The sequence below is a fragment of the Otolemur garnettii genome, unplaced genomic scaffold (assembly GCF_000181295.1).
Source record: "Otolemur garnettii isolate 467f Iridium unplaced genomic scaffold, OtoGar3 scaffold00007, whole genome shotgun sequence".
In the NCBI taxonomy this organism is placed as follows: Eukaryota; Metazoa; Chordata; class Mammalia; order Primates; family Galagidae; genus Otolemur; species Otolemur garnettii.
Genome location: NW_003852402.1, coordinates 18,916,037 through 18,932,739, shown reverse-complemented (window position 1 = coordinate 18,932,739; position 16,703 = coordinate 18,916,037). Strand labels below are relative to the sequence as shown.

General features: G+C 35.7%; 1 protein-coding gene across 1 annotated transcript in view; it reads right to left on the bottom strand.

Annotated features, from left to right (window-relative positions):
* Positions 1-16,703, bottom strand: part of NUP37 (nucleoporin 37) — a 45,116-nt gene that overhangs the window by 19,980 nt on the left and 8,433 nt on the right. The window contains exons 3-4 of the mRNA XM_023509203.1: positions 8,192-8,250; positions 5,432-5,526 (exon numbers count right to left, since the gene is read on the bottom strand). Coding sequence (XP_023364971.1) covers positions 5,432-5,526; positions 8,192-8,250 — 154 coding nt within the window. The remainder of the gene's footprint in view (positions 1-5,431; positions 5,527-8,191; positions 8,251-16,703) is intronic.

The following is a 16,703-nucleotide window of genomic DNA, read 5'->3' as shown; positions in this document are numbered from 1 at the left end:
TTTTTTTTTTTTTTTTGAGACAGAGCCTCAAGCTGTCCCCCTGGGTACGTAGCTCGGACCATAGGCGTCTGCCACAATGCTGGGCTATTTTTTTTGGTTGTAGCCATCATTGTTGTTTGGTGGGCCAGGGCTGGATTTGAACCCACCACCTTAGGTGTATATGGCTGGCGCCTTAGCCACTTGAGCCACAGGCACTGAGCCCCTTTACAAGTTTTTGTTTGAACACCTGTTTCAAATATTTTGGGGGATGTACCTAGGCGTAAAATTGATGGTAATTTCATATTTAGCTTTTTAAGGAACTGACGACTGTTCCACAGTGGTTGCACCATTTTACGTTCCTGTCAGCAATGTTTAAGGGCCCCAATTTCTTCATTCACATTCTTATGAACACTTGTTATTTTGCATAGTTTTTTTTTTTGATAATAGCTATAGCAGTGAGTGTGAAGTGATGTCTCATTGTGGGTCTGATTTACTCTAATGACAGTCAGCTTCTTTTCATGTGCTTTTTTCCCACTTGTATCTTCTCTGTAGAACTGTCTATTCAAATCCTTTGCCCATTTTGTAACTGGGCTGTCTTTCTGTTGTTGAGTTATAAAAGAGTTCACACATTCTAGACATAAGACTCTTATGAGATATATGATTTATATTTTCTCCCATTTGTGAGTTATCTTTTTACTCTATTGATTGTGTCCTTTGATAGCTACAAGTTTTTAAAATCCAATTTTTTGTTTTTTAATTGTTGGGGATTCATTGAGGGTACAAGAAAACAAGTTACACTGATTGCATTTGTTAGGTAAAGTCCCTCTTACAATTGTGCCTTGCCCCCAAAGGTGGGTCACACACGGAGACCTCACCCCCCTCCCTCCTTCCCTCTCTCTGTTCTTCCTTTCCCCATCCCCTCCCCCTTCTCTCTCTCTGGTCTCAGCTTCCCCCACCATGTCAGTAATTGTCCTCATATCAAAATTGAATACATAGGATTCTTGTTTCTCCATTCTTGTAATGCTTTACTAAGGATAAGGTGTTCCACTTCCATCCAGGTACAATACAAAGGCTAAAAAAGTCTCCATTTCTTTTAATGGCTGAATAGTATTCCATTGTATACATAAACCACAGCTTGTTAATCCATTCCTAGATTGGGGGGTATTTAAGGTATTTCCACATTCTGGTGATTGTAAATTGAGCTGCCATAAATAGTCTAGTGCAAGTGTCTTTATGATGAGTCCAGTTTGTTTGTTCTGTTGCTATTTGTGCTTTTGGTGTCATATCTAAGACAACTGCCAAACTCAAAGTCATGAACATTTGACCTTAGGTTTTCTTCTAAGAGTTTTCCAGACATCTAGCTAGATGCTGATGAGGACTTTTGAATCTATGTTTTTAAGAGATGTTTGAAGTTTTCTTTTCTTGTGATGTCTCTGTTTGGCTTTAGTAATAGGATAATACTGGCTTCATAAAATCAGTTAAAAAGTATTCCCTCCTCTTCCATGTTTCAGAATTGTTTGAGAAAGATTGGTGTGATTCTTCTTTAAATGTTTGGTAGAATTCACCAATGAAGCAACTTGTCCTGGGTACTCTTTGTTGGGAGGTTTCTGATTACTGATTCCATCTCTTGACATGTTATAAGTCTATTAAGATTTTCCTATTTTTCTTGCTTCGGTTTTTGTGTATCCAGTAATTTGTCCATTTCATTTAGATTATCTAATTTGTTGGTGTATAACTGTTCATAGTATAGCAGAATCCTTTTCATTTCCTAAGGCTGGTAATGTTTGCACATTTTTAGATTTCAGTAGTTGTAGTATTCTGTTTTTTCCCCTCTTTTGTTTAACTAAAGGCTTTGTTAATTCTGTTGACCTTTCAAAGGATCAACTTTTGGTTTCATTGAGTTTCTTTTTTTTATTCTCTGCTTTATCTCCTGTAATCTTTGTTATTTTCTTCCTTTTGCTAGATTTGGGTTTAGTTTACTCTTTTTTTTGTTTGTTTGTTTCTTGAGGTATAAAGTTAGGTTACTGATTTGGGACTTCAAATGTAGATACACATATGATAGCTACAATTTTCTCTCATAGCATTGCTTTTGCTACATTCCATGAATTTTGTATATTGTTTTGTTCTTATTCATCACAAAGTATTTTCTAATTTCTCTCATGAATTCTTTGACTCACTGGCTCTTAGAGAGAACAATACTTAATTTCTTCATACAGGCAGACCCGAGTTACAAATATCCAGTTGACGTACAACTCACAGTTACCAATGGAGGCTATTTCAGTGAGTCTCCAAATTACAAAAATCTGACTTATAAATGCAGGCTATTATATGTAATAGGTAAATGATACTTGTTCCAACTTACATACAAATTCAACTTAAGCTACAGAAACTATCTCATTCGTAACTCAAAGACAGCCTGTATTTGTAGATTTTCTAGTGTTTCTAGTTTCACTTCACTAAAGTCCAAAAAGATACTCTGTAAGATTTAAGTTTTTTTTTTTTTTTTTTTTTGAGACGGAGCCTCAAGCTGTCCCCCTGGGTAGAGTGCCATGGCATCACAGCTCACAGCAACCTCCAACTCCTGGGCTCAAGCGAGTCTCTCGCCTCCGCCTCCCAAATAGCTGGGACCACAGTCGCCCTCCATAACGCCCGGCTGTTTTTGGTTGCAGCCATCACTGTTGTTTGGCAGGCCCAGGCTGGATTTGAACCCACCACCTTAGGTGTACATGGCTGGCGCCTTAGCCACTTGAGCCACAGGCGCCGAGCCAAGATTTTAATTTTTAAAAATTTATTGAGAATTATTTTGAGGGCTAACATATGGTTTATTGTGGAGAATGTTCCATGCGTATTTGTGAAGAACACATATTATGCTAATGTTTGGAGTGTTTTATGTTTGTTAAGTATAGCTGATTTATAATGTTGTTCTAGTTCTCTATTTCCTTATTTATCTTCTATATATTCTATTTAGCATTCTTTTTAAAGTATGGCTTCACATGCATATAAAACTATTCCCAAGATGACATAGGCTTTGAGTAGAATTTCATTAATGTACTTTTACCCCCAACATGTAAACCTAGTCTATGGTTGGTGTTACTTTAGTATAGTGATAAGTGTCATTTTGGGGATATAAATAGCTCTTTCCTCTACCTAAATCTGATAGTTGCCGTTTGGCTGGTATCTATTTTTAGCTTGGCAATTCTATCTTTCAAGTTAATGAAGGTGGTTGTACAAAAATATATTTCTATTGTAGTCCGTTCTTTCAAAATTCTTTCTTTTCTTGTTGTGAGAGTATATAAAATCACTATTCCTCCTTACCTGAAACTTGTTTTACTTGTATCTTCTGTTTTCATTTGTTCTTAAAATCTTATGTATATTGTTTACCTTTCGGCCTAAGAGGTTTGGTTTTAATAGCCAGAGTTATTGCTTATTTATGGTTGGTAAACTAAGCTAATGAATTTCAAAATTTATCTCCTTAAGTATTGCTACAATGATCTTATACATCTACCCCCAAATCTCAATGGCTTACAGAAATAGCATAAATGTATTCCTCATGGGTCTATGGGAAGTTCCATTTCACAATGCCAGAGGGGTTCATATCTGTTCCATGTGTTTCTCATTCTGAGATCAGTAGCTAACTAGCTCTCCTAACTAGAAGAGCAAATATTTGCTGAACAAGAATACTATCAACTAAGGGTGGCACCTTTGGCTCAAAAGGGTAGGACATCGGTCGCATACCCCAGAGGTGGCGGGTTCAAACCCAGATCCGGCCAAAAACTACCAAAAAAAAAAAAAATACTATAAACCATCAATTTTAACAAAATAAGACACTCAGGAGCAATGCAGTGAATTTTTCAAGAAGTTAAATTTAAATTAAAAGACTTTAAAGTTAAGCCCTCTCTACTTTTTAGAATAAAGTCTTTTTTTTTTTTTTTTATAAAATGATGATAGTGGTAGAAGTGGTAAACTTTTAAGATTCTTATACTTGACAAAATAAAAAGTTGGCAACCCTATGCCAGTTTCCAAAAGTTTTGGAGAATTTTACTAATCTATAACAAACTCTCAAAGTCTACCATAAGAAAAAAACCCACAGACTATGTAGTGTAATCCTAGGTCACTCTGGCTGTAGTTCACTATTCAGAAGGTATTTTTTAGCTTGCAAGGACATTTGCTTTCCCCTTGTGCAGGTTTCATTACTCCAAATGCTTACGTGATTAGTAAAGTCCATGTTTTAAAGAACCTAAATGCCATCATTTGTTTCTAATGATCTAATTTTTACCTTAAAAATGATCCCATTTACTCTTCAGGCTGCTACACAAACTTAGTTTTGTAATACCTGGGGCCCTGGAATCTTAATGGCTTGATAATCTTTCATGTCTGTTGATATGAAAATTTTAATAGGCAGTACATAAAGAATCACACCCTGTGACTCTGTAACTTTAAAAAAGATGAGCTACATTAAGAAGATTAAAAATTTAAGAAGTAGCTAGCAGCTTTACTTTGAATGTGAAGTGATACATACTTAATGGCTCTATATGTGGTCTGTATGTAAGTATTAATAAATGCTAATGATTTTCACATAGCTTTATCCAACATTAAAACCATGCAAAATAGTTGTGCAACATTTTTTCTTTGTTCATGGTACTGTTAAAGCAAATGAAGCAACTTACACCCCTTTAATGACTGATTCACTCATTCCCTTCCTGAATCATCAGCTTATTTCCACCTGCTACTCTTGCTTTTCATCTTGTTCTTTTTTTTTTTTTTTTTTTTTGGCCAGGGCTGGATTTGCACCCACCATCTCTGGCATACGGGGCCAGCGCCCTACCTTTTGAGCCACAGGCGCCGCCCATTCATCTTGTTCTTTACTTGTGATATTTTCCAGGTTTAGGCATTATTAACATTTTATAGCTACCTCCTCTGTTCTCAACTAGGGGTGTGGGGCAGAAGAACATGATACTAAAATATATTGTGTCTATTGAAAACCTCAAGTGGAAACTGCAGAACTTGTCAAAACACCAAATTTTTCCGTGAGTTTTATGTAGCAGATAAGATTCACAGTTCATTATTAAACACTAGCTTATCGCATAGGATCTGTAAAGTAACTTCATAATATGGCATCTGCCTTTTATTACCCGACTGATTGTGTCCAACAGTGGAGAATGTGATCCAATATAGATTTAGATTTCATAAATGTGCAAGTCTAAATAAAAGGCAAAGAAGACATCCATAAATCAGTGAGGGAAGTTTCCATTAAATGAGACGAGAGCTCAACTCACTGGTTTTGAAACTCATATTTGTGTCATATCGATAATTTAAATAAAGAATGCTTCTTTTTGTGGAACATTTTGTGGGACTTATATAAAAGTTATTATTTTCTTTAACTGAAAAAATGCAATTCTCATTGAAAAAAATGAAAATTCAAAAAAAGGGTTTTGTGAAATAAGCAACATACCTGCAGGTATGATCATCACTCACACTTGCAATTTCTTGGCCACCTTTGGGATCAAACACCAAACCATTAATGAAATCTGAATGGCCCTCTAAAGTCTGACAGAAGAAGAAAAATTAGTAAGAAAACAGGAAAATAATTATAAGATTCCTACATAATATTTTTACTTCACTGCCTTAAGAGCTTTTGCTGCATGCTTCTTTTCTATAAATATTTCTTAAGCAATCTGCTATTTTTAAAGCATGATTTATACACCCACTTTTTCTGGAAGGTTTATCTTGGAAAGAAGTTGATCATTCAACACACTGCTATTAGCTTAGTCTTTCTTTTCTAGTATGCATTTCTTACAAAAACACACTTTTTTTTTTAACCGTACCTATCCTCATATCACCTCCTTTCTTACTTATTACATAAAACTTAAATAAAAACTGAAGCTAGAAAACATTTTAGGAGTACTGAATAGAATGCATCTAGACTTTTTACCTTATCCTTGCCACTGTGCATACTCACTACTACTTAACACACACACACAGGGTGGGCTTCACCTCCTTTCCTCACTTGTTCAATGTGACCATCACTGCTAGAGACAGCTAGTCACTGTCAGGACAGAACCCATAGTCACAGACAACACAAAAATACTCTTCTGAACACAGAACAAATGAGAAGTTCTACAGTGGAAAACTATGTGAGTAGGCAAAGTTCAATTTGTCTAAATCAGTGGTTCTCAACCTTCCTAATGCTGCAACCCTTTAATACTGTTTCTCTTGTTGTGGTGACCCCCAACCATAATTTTTTTTTTTTTGTTCTTTCTTACTGTAATTTTGCTACTGTTATGAATCTTTTTTTTTTTTTTTTTTTTTGAGACAGAGCCTCAAGCTGTCCCCCTGGGTAGAGTGCCGTGGCATTACAGCTCACAGCAACCTCCAACTCCTGGGCTCAAGCGAGTCTCCTGCCTCCGCCTCCCAAGTAGCTGGGACCACAGGCGCCCGCCACAACGCCCGGCTATTTTTTGGTTGCAGCCGTCATTGTTGTTTGGCGGGTCCGGGCTGGGGATTCGAACCCGCCACCTTAGGTGTACGTGGCTGGCGCCTTAGCCCGTTGAGCTATAGGCGCCGAGCCATGAATCTTAAAATATCTAATATGCAGGATGTATTTTCATTGTTACAAAGGGGTCACGACCCATAGGTGAGAACTGCTGGTCTAAATCTTTATAGTTGAAATCCTAAATAGGCCTGTCACATGGATATTGCTCTTCCCTCTCTCCCTTCCTTTCTTCCAAAAACTTAGTTTTGAGGTTAATAAAGTGAGTCTATATGGTACTTCTCACTATGTAGAAACGTAATATTAAAAAAAGAAGTGGATTTAGTTCATTCCTATGTAATTTAACAAACTCAGGTCCTTTAAAAATCATTCTCCAAAGCGTCTGCCATTAAGTTAACATTAACAAAATATTTAATGTCTATTATAACTTAAGTTTTGAAAGGTCAAAATTTTAGGTGACATTTACATACTTGGTTATTCATGCCTTAATTACATCAAACCTAGTGTATATAGCTTAGACACCTTAGAGCAGTTTTTACTATTTTCTAAATGCCTAAAAAGGTTTAGAGTTTATTTTTGTTTTATCAAATTGTATTTTTCATTTATTAGAAAGTCAAGAAGGCAATAGCATTCTTATAAGAAAATACAATGCAATTTCAAACCAACCTGAGGCCTATACACATACAGAATATACTATGACCAGTGTTCTAACGTGGGGTATCCAACCCTTTTTTCTTCTCTGTCACACATTGGAAGAATAAGAGTTGCCTTGAGCCATACATTAAATACACAAACACTAACAAATGCTAATTAGTTAAAAAACAGTTTGTGTATACTTTTAGTGATATGTGACACCACAGATAAGCAGAAAAGTCCTCACAAAATCAGCATGCAACCTGCAGGTTGGGCACCCATGTAAGTGTTTTATATGAATTAGCTCAGTCAGTGCTAATAATCTATGAGGCAGGTGTCATAATTATCCATTTTATAGGTAAGGAAATCAACACAAAGAGATTAGCTTACTTGGTTATGGTCACACCATTATTAAGCAATGGTGCTGAGCAAGATCAAGAGGTATGACTTCTTTGTTTGTGCTATGCTGTAGATCATTTTCACCCTTGAATTTCAGTTTTTACTCCTTATGCGTGCATGTCTATTATGCTCCTACTATATCTAACTGGGAATTTCTTCTTCTTTTTTTTTTTTCCCGAGACAGAGTCTCACTGTGAGCCTAGCTCACAGCAACCTTAAACTCCTAGGTCAAGTGATCCTTCTGCCACAGAGCAATTGGGACTATAGGTGACCACTACAAGTCCTGGCTAATTTTTCCATTTTTAGTAGAGATAGGGTCTTGCCCTTGCTCAGGTTAGCCTTGAACTCCTGAGCCCAAAGGATTCTACTGTCTTGGCCTCCCAAAATGCTAGGATTAGAGGCCACCACCTTAGCTGGCCCCTAACTGTGAATTTCTATTCTCTCTTATTTGCTGTTCCAACTTAATATTTTGATTTAATAAGTGGTATCAGATTTATAATCTGTAGTCATTGCTAAGAACTGAATTACTATAGTCTACAATAAAACAAATGAGATCCTAAATTACATTATTTTTGTGATGGCCATAAAAAGTCACTTTAAATCAGGATAAATTCAATTAAAAAAAGCAAAAACTAATAAATACATGTTTTAAAATACTCTGAAGATTTATAAATTATCCTGTAAACATACCTTATATTCATTTTTATCCTGAAGATCTGAAGTAAATAACCTAATTTTCATATCAGCAGCTGAAGTACAAAATCTGGAAGGAAAAAAACCAATAACAAGCTCATTTTTAGCTTCTGCAACAGAAATTTCTCTTTCCTCCTTCAGTTCATTCAAGTCACTAAAGCTTTTTTTTTTGGTTTTTATTTTTTTCGCAGTTTTTGGCCAGGGCAGGGTTTGAACCCGCTACCTCCGGCATATGGGGCCAGTGCTCTACTCCTTTAAGCCACAGGCGCTGCCTGTCACTAAAGCTTTTATCAGGACTCATAATCATGCTGTTTTTTAGAAGGAGAAAGGAGATGGTGTGGCCCTACCTTAGAGAATATTATATAGCCATTACTGAAAGTAGGAGGCATATAAAATATTTTCTTTTGAGAACACACAAAACGTGAGTATATTCTGGATCTGTCTCTTCAATAACAACGGTGTAGAATTTTATACTAAATCAGCACATGAATTCAATTTTCAATGTTTTCTTAAAAGTATAAAATGATAGATTTAAAAAAGTACCTTCCTTTTAAAGCCAGGTTAACAAGACATTCAGTAGTCCTTAATCTTTTTTTCTATTTCTCCAAATAAATTATATAAATTACATGAAATAAGATACTCTTTCTACAGCTATGAAAGTTGGTATATTTATAGCTACTAAAATCCGGAGCATTACTTGGTACTGATCCTAAACATTTAAGACTTGTTTTACGGTAGCTCATCAAGAGAGATTAAATTAAAAAACAAAATCTAAGCATCAGACAACTATTTTAGTTTAACTAATCTTTAATTTTAAGTTTTCTACAGTCTTAGCATGTTAGATAATTGTTAAGAAATAAAAATTATAGTTACATATGGAAAAACAAACTTTATTTCCATTTTCTTTGATAAGAATATTATATAAATCTAAATTTCTTCTTCAGATCTGACTGATTTTTTTCTCAAGCAATAAATTTAAGGACCTCCCTAAAGCAAGGTTATTGATCTATAGACCCATATGTTGGCAGATTCTGCCACCACACCCCTCTTCCAGTGACTTGTCAAAATCCACAAAAGCAGGGCAGCGCCTACGGCTCAAAGGAGTAGGGCGCCAGCCCCATATGCCGGAGGTGGCGGGTTCAGACCCAGCTCCGGCCAAAAAAAAGAAAAGAACCACGAAAGCAAATAGATAAAAACTACCAGGGAACTCTTTATTTGTCCAAAGTTTTCTCAGAAGGAAAATTAAAAGTTGTAGTGAAATAAAGTAACTGATCTTCCCCCTACAATTAGGGCTATGATGTTTTGAACTATTCGTAGTCAGAGCTCACATTTTCCAATATTCTTCTTTTAGAGGGAAAGACACACAAGTACAACAATGAAAGGTGTGTGCATGTGTGTGTGAAAGGGGGCTTAGGAATTCTCTACATTTTGTGGATATACCATTGAGTGATTTAGAGACAACTTTGTACTTTTAAATTTTAGCAATTTCATTGTAAATACTTTACAAACTGAAACAAATTTTAATCATGGTAACTTCTTAAGAGTCTTGCTTTAAAAAATAGATTCAGGATTTTTTTCTCTGTATCGTTTTTTTTTTTGTAATTGCCATGCTAACTTTTTTTGTGATCAAAAACACACTAACAGAATTTACCATCTTAATCCTTTGTCACTGTACAGAAACATAAACTATATACACATGGTTGTGAAACACATCTCTAGAATTTCATCTTGCAAAACTGAAACTTTATTATTGATTGATCAGCAACTTCCCTCTTACACTTCTCCCAGTTCAGTGCCTGGAAACTACCATTCTAATTTCTGCTTTTAGATATGTAAATGAAACTATGCAGTATTTGTCTTTTTTTTTTTTTGAGACGGAGCCTCAAGCTATCCCCCTGGGTAGAGTGCCATGGCATCACAGCTCATAGCAACCTCCAACTCCTGGGCTCAAGCGAGTCTCCTGCCTCAGCCTCCCAAGTAGCTGGGACCACAGGCGCCCGCCACAACGCCCGGGTATTTTTTTTTGGTTGCAGCCATCATTGTTGTTTGGCGGGTCCGGGCTGGGGATTCGAACCCGCCACCTTAGGTGTACGTGGCTGGCGCCTTAGCCGGTTGAGCTATAGGCGCCGAGCCCAGTATTTGTCTTTTTGTGACTGACTTAGCATCAAGACCTCTAAGTTCATTAATGTTATAGCAAATAACAGGTTTTCTTTCTTTTTTTTAAGGTTAAATACTATCCCCTTTGGATAGATACCCAGAGTAGGACTGCGGGATCATATAGTTCTATTTTGAGTTTTAAAGGAATCTCTCAAAATCGTCACACTGATTCTGATTTACATTCCCACTAGCAGTGTATAAGGGTTCCCTTTTCTCCACATCCTCACTAACATTCTTCATCCTTCTGATAACAGCAATTCTCACAGGCATGAGGTGATATCTCACTATGGTTTAATGTGCATTTCCCTCATAATCAGCGATATTGAGCATTTTTTTCATGTATCTGTTGACTATTCGTAGGTCTTTTTTTTGATAAATGTCTGCTTAGGTTCTTTGTGTATTTTTACATAGGGTATTTTTCTTGATATTGAGTAGTCTGAGTCCCATATATACAAATATAGATAAAGATATATAGATATTAGCCTCTTACTGGATGAAAGATTTTCAAATATTTTCTCCCAATCTTTGAGTTGTCTCTCCACTTCTGTTAATTGTTTCCTTTGCTATGGAGAAGCTTTTTAGTTTGATACAATCTCACCTGTCTACTTTTCTTTTGTTCCTTATGGTTTTAGGGCCATACCCAAAACCACTGTGCAGACCAATGTTGTGGAACTTTTCTTCTATGTTTCCTACTAGCTATTTTACAGTTTCAGGCCTTATGTTTTAGTCTTTAATCCATTTTTCATTTGATTCAGTACGTGGGGTGAGGTAATTGTCCAATTCTTTTGCATGTGAACATCCAGTTTCCACCATCGTTCATTCCTTTCCTCGTTTTGTGTTCTTAGCACTTAAGTTGAAAATCAATTGACTATAAATGTGTGGTTTTATTTCTGAGATCTCTATCCTATTCCATTGGTTGATGTGACTGATTTTAGATCAGTACCATGTTCTTTTGATTACTGCAGCTTTGTAATACATTTTGAAATCAAACACTGCTACCTCTAGCATTGTTCTTTTTGCTCAAAATCACTTTGGCTATTAAGGGTCTATTGTGGTTCCATACAACATTTAGAATTCTTTTTCTATTTCTGTGAAGAAAAACATTGGAATTTTGACATGTACTTCACTGAATCTGTACATACACAGATATTTTACCAATATTAATTCATCCAATCTGTGAACACAGAATATATCTTCCAATTTATTTGTGTTGACTTCAGTAACTTTCACCAATGTTTTATATTTTTCTGTGTACAGATCTTTCCCTCCTTGATGAAATTTATTCTTAAGCATCTTTATGCTATTATAAATGAGAATTATCTTAATTTTTCTCCCAGATCATTCACTGTTAGTATATCAGAAAGGCTACTGATTTTTGTATATTGACTTTTATCCTGCCACTTTACTGAATTTATTAATCAGTTCTACCAGTTTCTTGGGGTGGTTTTTAGGGTTTTCTATGTAAGATCAAGTCATCAGAAAACAATTTCACTTCATCTTTTCCTATTCGGATGCCTTTTCTTTCTTTCACACCCAAATGCTCTGATAGGACCAATACTATGTTGACAAATCCACAGCTTAATATACTTAATGGTGAAAAGGTGATGGCCTTTCCTCTAAGATCTGGAACAAGATAAGGGTGCTCATTCTTACTACTTACATTCAATGTATTACTGAAGTACTAACCAGAGCAATAAGGTAATTCTACTTTTAATTTTCTGAAGAACTTTTGTATTGTTTTCCATATCAACTACCATTTTATTAATATATATCCAACAGTATAAAACAGTTCCAGTCTCTCCACATCCTGGCCAACCCCTGTTATTTGTTGGGTCTTTTTTGATAGTGGCCATCCTAATAGGCACCAGGTGCTACCTCATCATGATTTTAACTTACATTTCTCTAATAATTAGTGATGTTGAACATCTTTTCATATGCCTGTCGACCAATTATATATTTTGATGGAAACAGTTACTAAAATCCTTTGATCATTTTTAATTGGAGTGTCTTTTGCTGTTAATTGTAGGAGTTCTTCATATACCCTGGGTATTAAACCGTATCAACCATATGGTTTGCAAATATTTCTCCCATTTTGGAGGTTGTCCTTTTGTCTTTGTTGATTTCCTTTGCTGTGTACTAGGTTTAAAGTTTGACGTAGTCACATTTGTCCATTTTTGCTAAGAAATCACTGCCAAATTCAATGTCCTGATGTTCTTCCCGGATGTCTTCTTTTAGGAGTTTTATAGTTTTGGGTCTTATATTTAGGTTCTATTTTAAGTTAATTTCTTTTTTTAATTTCAAGATATTTTTTAAAGATTTTATTATTTTTTTATTTTTGGGGGTTCATTGAGGGTACAAAGAACCAGGTTATACTGATTGCATTTTTAGGAAAAGTCCCTTTTATAATTGTGTCCCATCCCCCATTGAGTTAATTTTTATATATGGTGAAAGGTACAATTTTATTCTTCTGCATACATTCAGTTTTCTTAATCTCATTTGTTGAACAGCCTATCCTTTAACCAGTGTGTAGGCTTGGTAATTTTGTTGAAGACCATGTGACATCTATGTGAGGGTTTATTTCTGGATTCTCTATCCTGTTCCATTAGTCTGTATGTCTGTCTTTATGCTAGTACCATAGTGTTTTGATTATCATAGTATTTGTAACTGCAATATGTTTTGAAATAAAGAAGTAAGAAGACTCCCGCTTTCCCCTTCTCAAGACTGATTCGGCTATTTGAGGTCCTTTGAGATGCAATATGAATTTTAGAATTTCTTTCCTATTTCTGCAAAAAATGCCACTAGATTGATAAGGATTGGATCGAATTCATAGATGCTTTGAGTATCATGGACATTTTAATATTAAGTCTTCTAATCCATGAATATAAGATGTCTTTCCATTTATCTGTGTATTCCTTAATTTCTTTCTACCATGTTGTATAGTTTTTAGTAAGTCTTTTACCTCCTTGTTTAGGGAGATTCTTAAAGAATTCATATGAAAGGGTATACTATGCATTACATTAGTGCCTAGTTTATTATGCATTTCTAAGTATTTATACAGTGAATAAGAATGCCATACCAGGCTCAGCGCCTGTGGCTCAAGTGGCTAAGACGTCAGCCACATACACCTAAGGTGGCGGGTTCGAATCCAGCCTGGGCCCGCCAAACAGCAATAATGGCTGCAACCAAAAAACAGCCAGGCGCTGTGGCAGGCGCCTGTGGTCCCAGCTACTTGGGAGGCTGAGGCAGGAGACTTGCTTGAACTTAGGAGTTGGAGGTTGCTGTGAGCAGTGAAGCCATGGCACTCTACCCAGGGGGACAGCTTGAGGCTCTGTCTCAAAAAAAAAAAAAAAAAAAAGAATGCCATACCATCTGTAGCAAACTGAATAGTGGCCTCAAAGAGATATGTGTAAGAGTTAACCTTGGTATCTACAAATATGACCCTAGTTAAAAATAGGGTTTTCCAAGTGTGACTAAATTAAGGATCTTGAGATGATCACCCTGAATTTATACTGAATCCTAAATTTAATGATGAATGTGTATATAAGACATAGGGAAAAATATAGAGGAAAAGGAGATGTGAAGATGGAGGCAGAGACTGGAGAGATGTATTGACAAGGCATCACTGACTCCTAACTATTATTATAATCCAGAAAAGAGGCATAGAATGGATCTTCTCTCAGAGCCTCAGGAAGAAACCAATCCTGGTGATATTATGATTTCAAACTTTTGGCCTCTAGAACTGTGGGAATAAATTTCTGTTGTATTAAGTTACCACTTTTGTAATAATCTGTTACAGCAACCCTAAGAAACTAATTATTCTACGTCACATACAAATAATGAATATTTTATTAAGGAGCTTAATAGGGTGAATATATTCAATCAGTATTTGTTTAATATCAAATTATCCCCTGAAAATCTGCCATATTTTACCAAGTAGATTTATGCAACTTGAATATGGCACTTGAGTGCTTTAGGTCTTGGTTTCTATAAAAAATGCAAAGGGTTTTTAGGGTGTATAAAGGACATTCTTGCCCTTTTTCTTCTTGCATTTTCTAAATTTTATATGCTCGGTATTAATGGTTTTCAGAATATAAATACATAATTTGAAACAAAACAAAACAAAACAAAACTGTGTAGTCAGGTTGCTCTGAACATACTCTTTAAAATTAATGGCTGGTTAATGTCTTCTGAATTTTGTATAGGTCCAAAAAGGATTTCAGGCAGTTTACCAAAAAACAAGGAGAAAAGATAACCAAACAAAAACAAGCAAAATGATGAAAAATAGGAAATCCACTATAAAGAGGACAGGAAAACAAATACCAAGCAAAGAGGAGGGTATACGATACAATAGCAGAATATCCAGGGTAAAGTAAGCATCACAAAACTTAAAACCAAGGGACAAGACCATTTCTATAGCTTTCAAAATTTGCTAGAGAATGCAAACACACTTGCTCTTATTTAGGGCCAGACATTGTGACACTTTCTTCTAACATAAATAGAAATAAAAAGTACATCGGCTGTTGTCAATGATGTGCATGCTGGTAAGAGCTGCTGTACAGATAATGCAAAATTGAGTTCACTAAAAACCTGTAAATGCTTCTTGGAAAATTAGAGCATCTTCATAACCTTGTTGTAGGCAAGGACTTCTTTGGGAGGAAACAAATGTACAAAAAAGTGCTCAATATGATTAGGAACGAGGGAAATGTCAGTGTGTTACCAGCTGTAATACGATGGCTAAAATTAAAAAGATTGGTAATACTAAATGTTAGTGAAAAGAAAACCCATCCTTAGATTATTGGTGGGAATACAAAATGGTAGAATACTTCAGAAACTGGCATTTTCTTACAATGTTAAACACATATTTACCTTGTGACTCAACAATTCTATGCCTAAGAGAAATGAAACCATATCTCCACTAAAAGCTTTATACAATAATGCTCATAGCAGTTTTAGTCATAATAGCTAAAAACTGGAAACTGTCTTCGTATTTACTTAAAGGAGAATGGATAAATTATGGCACATTGATAACAATGTAATGAAATATTACTCAAAACTAAAAAGAAATACAATAATGTAGATAAATCTCAAAAGCATAAAGCTAGACACACACAAAAAACATATTCTGTATGATTCCATTTATATAAGTTCTAGAATAGGCAAACTAACTTCTGGTAATAGCAATCAGACAAAACGTTGCTTCAGGGATTGACTGAGAAGGAATATGAAGAAACTTTCTGGGTTGACAGAAACACTGTGCATTAACAGGCTGTAGATTATACAAGAATATGCATTTGCCAAAAACCGATCAAGAGTAAGAGTGAGAATTTCACTGTATCTAAATTATTCTTTAATTTAAAAAATTAACTGAGCTGAATAGTCAATTTATGATTGCTAAGTACTGTTTAGTGAAAGAAGGTATCTTTTAGATTGTAAGAAGAGGCTAGTGTTTTACAATCAAACCTTAAACAAGATGACATGCTGTCGCCCTTGTGAGGAAGGTCTCAGAAGGCACCGTTAAGATTTTTCTCGTGCAGGCAGTGCCTGAGGCTCAAGGAGTAGGGAGTTGGCCCTATATGCCGGAGGTCACAGGCACAAACCCGGCCCTGGCCCAAAACTGTAACAACAACAACAACAACAACAACAACAAATAAATTAAAAAATGGAGGTGGTGGGTTCAAATGCGGGCCCCGGCCAAAAACTGTAACCAAAAAAAAAAAAAAAAAAGATTTTTCTCTTGCAAGAGTACTTACAGCATATAAAAAAGAAAAAAAAGGTTTTTTTTTTTTTACAAAAAGCCATCAATCTTTTTAAATGCATTAACAAAATCTAAAGCCCTTTCTTATGATACCTCACTTAGAAGAATAGTCTCCAATTCCACCCAGGGTGTTACAAAAGGTATTAATTCACCATCTTTCTTTTATGGCTGAGTAGTACTTCATAGTACTATTAATTTGGAACTACTTGATCAACATTAATGTGCACGTATGGTAGTAAAACTCAATGGAAACCAAGCAGGTAGGAGCAGGGCAGCTGGGATGGGTAAATTTACACCTAATGGGTACAAGGCACACTATCTGGGTGAAAGACACACAACTTTGACTCAAACATTACAGAAGCAACTCATGTAACCAAAACATTTGTGCCACCATAAAATTCTGAAAATGAAAAAAAGAAAATGGCAAAAACTGAATCCCAAGGTCTAAAACTAAGTACAGGTTTACGAACTATTATACATGAAAATGTAATCATGGAGGCTCAGCGCCTATAGCTCAACTGGCTAAGGCGCCAGCCACGTACACCTAAGGTGGTGGGTTCGAATCCCCAGCCCGGACCCGCCAAACAACAATGACGG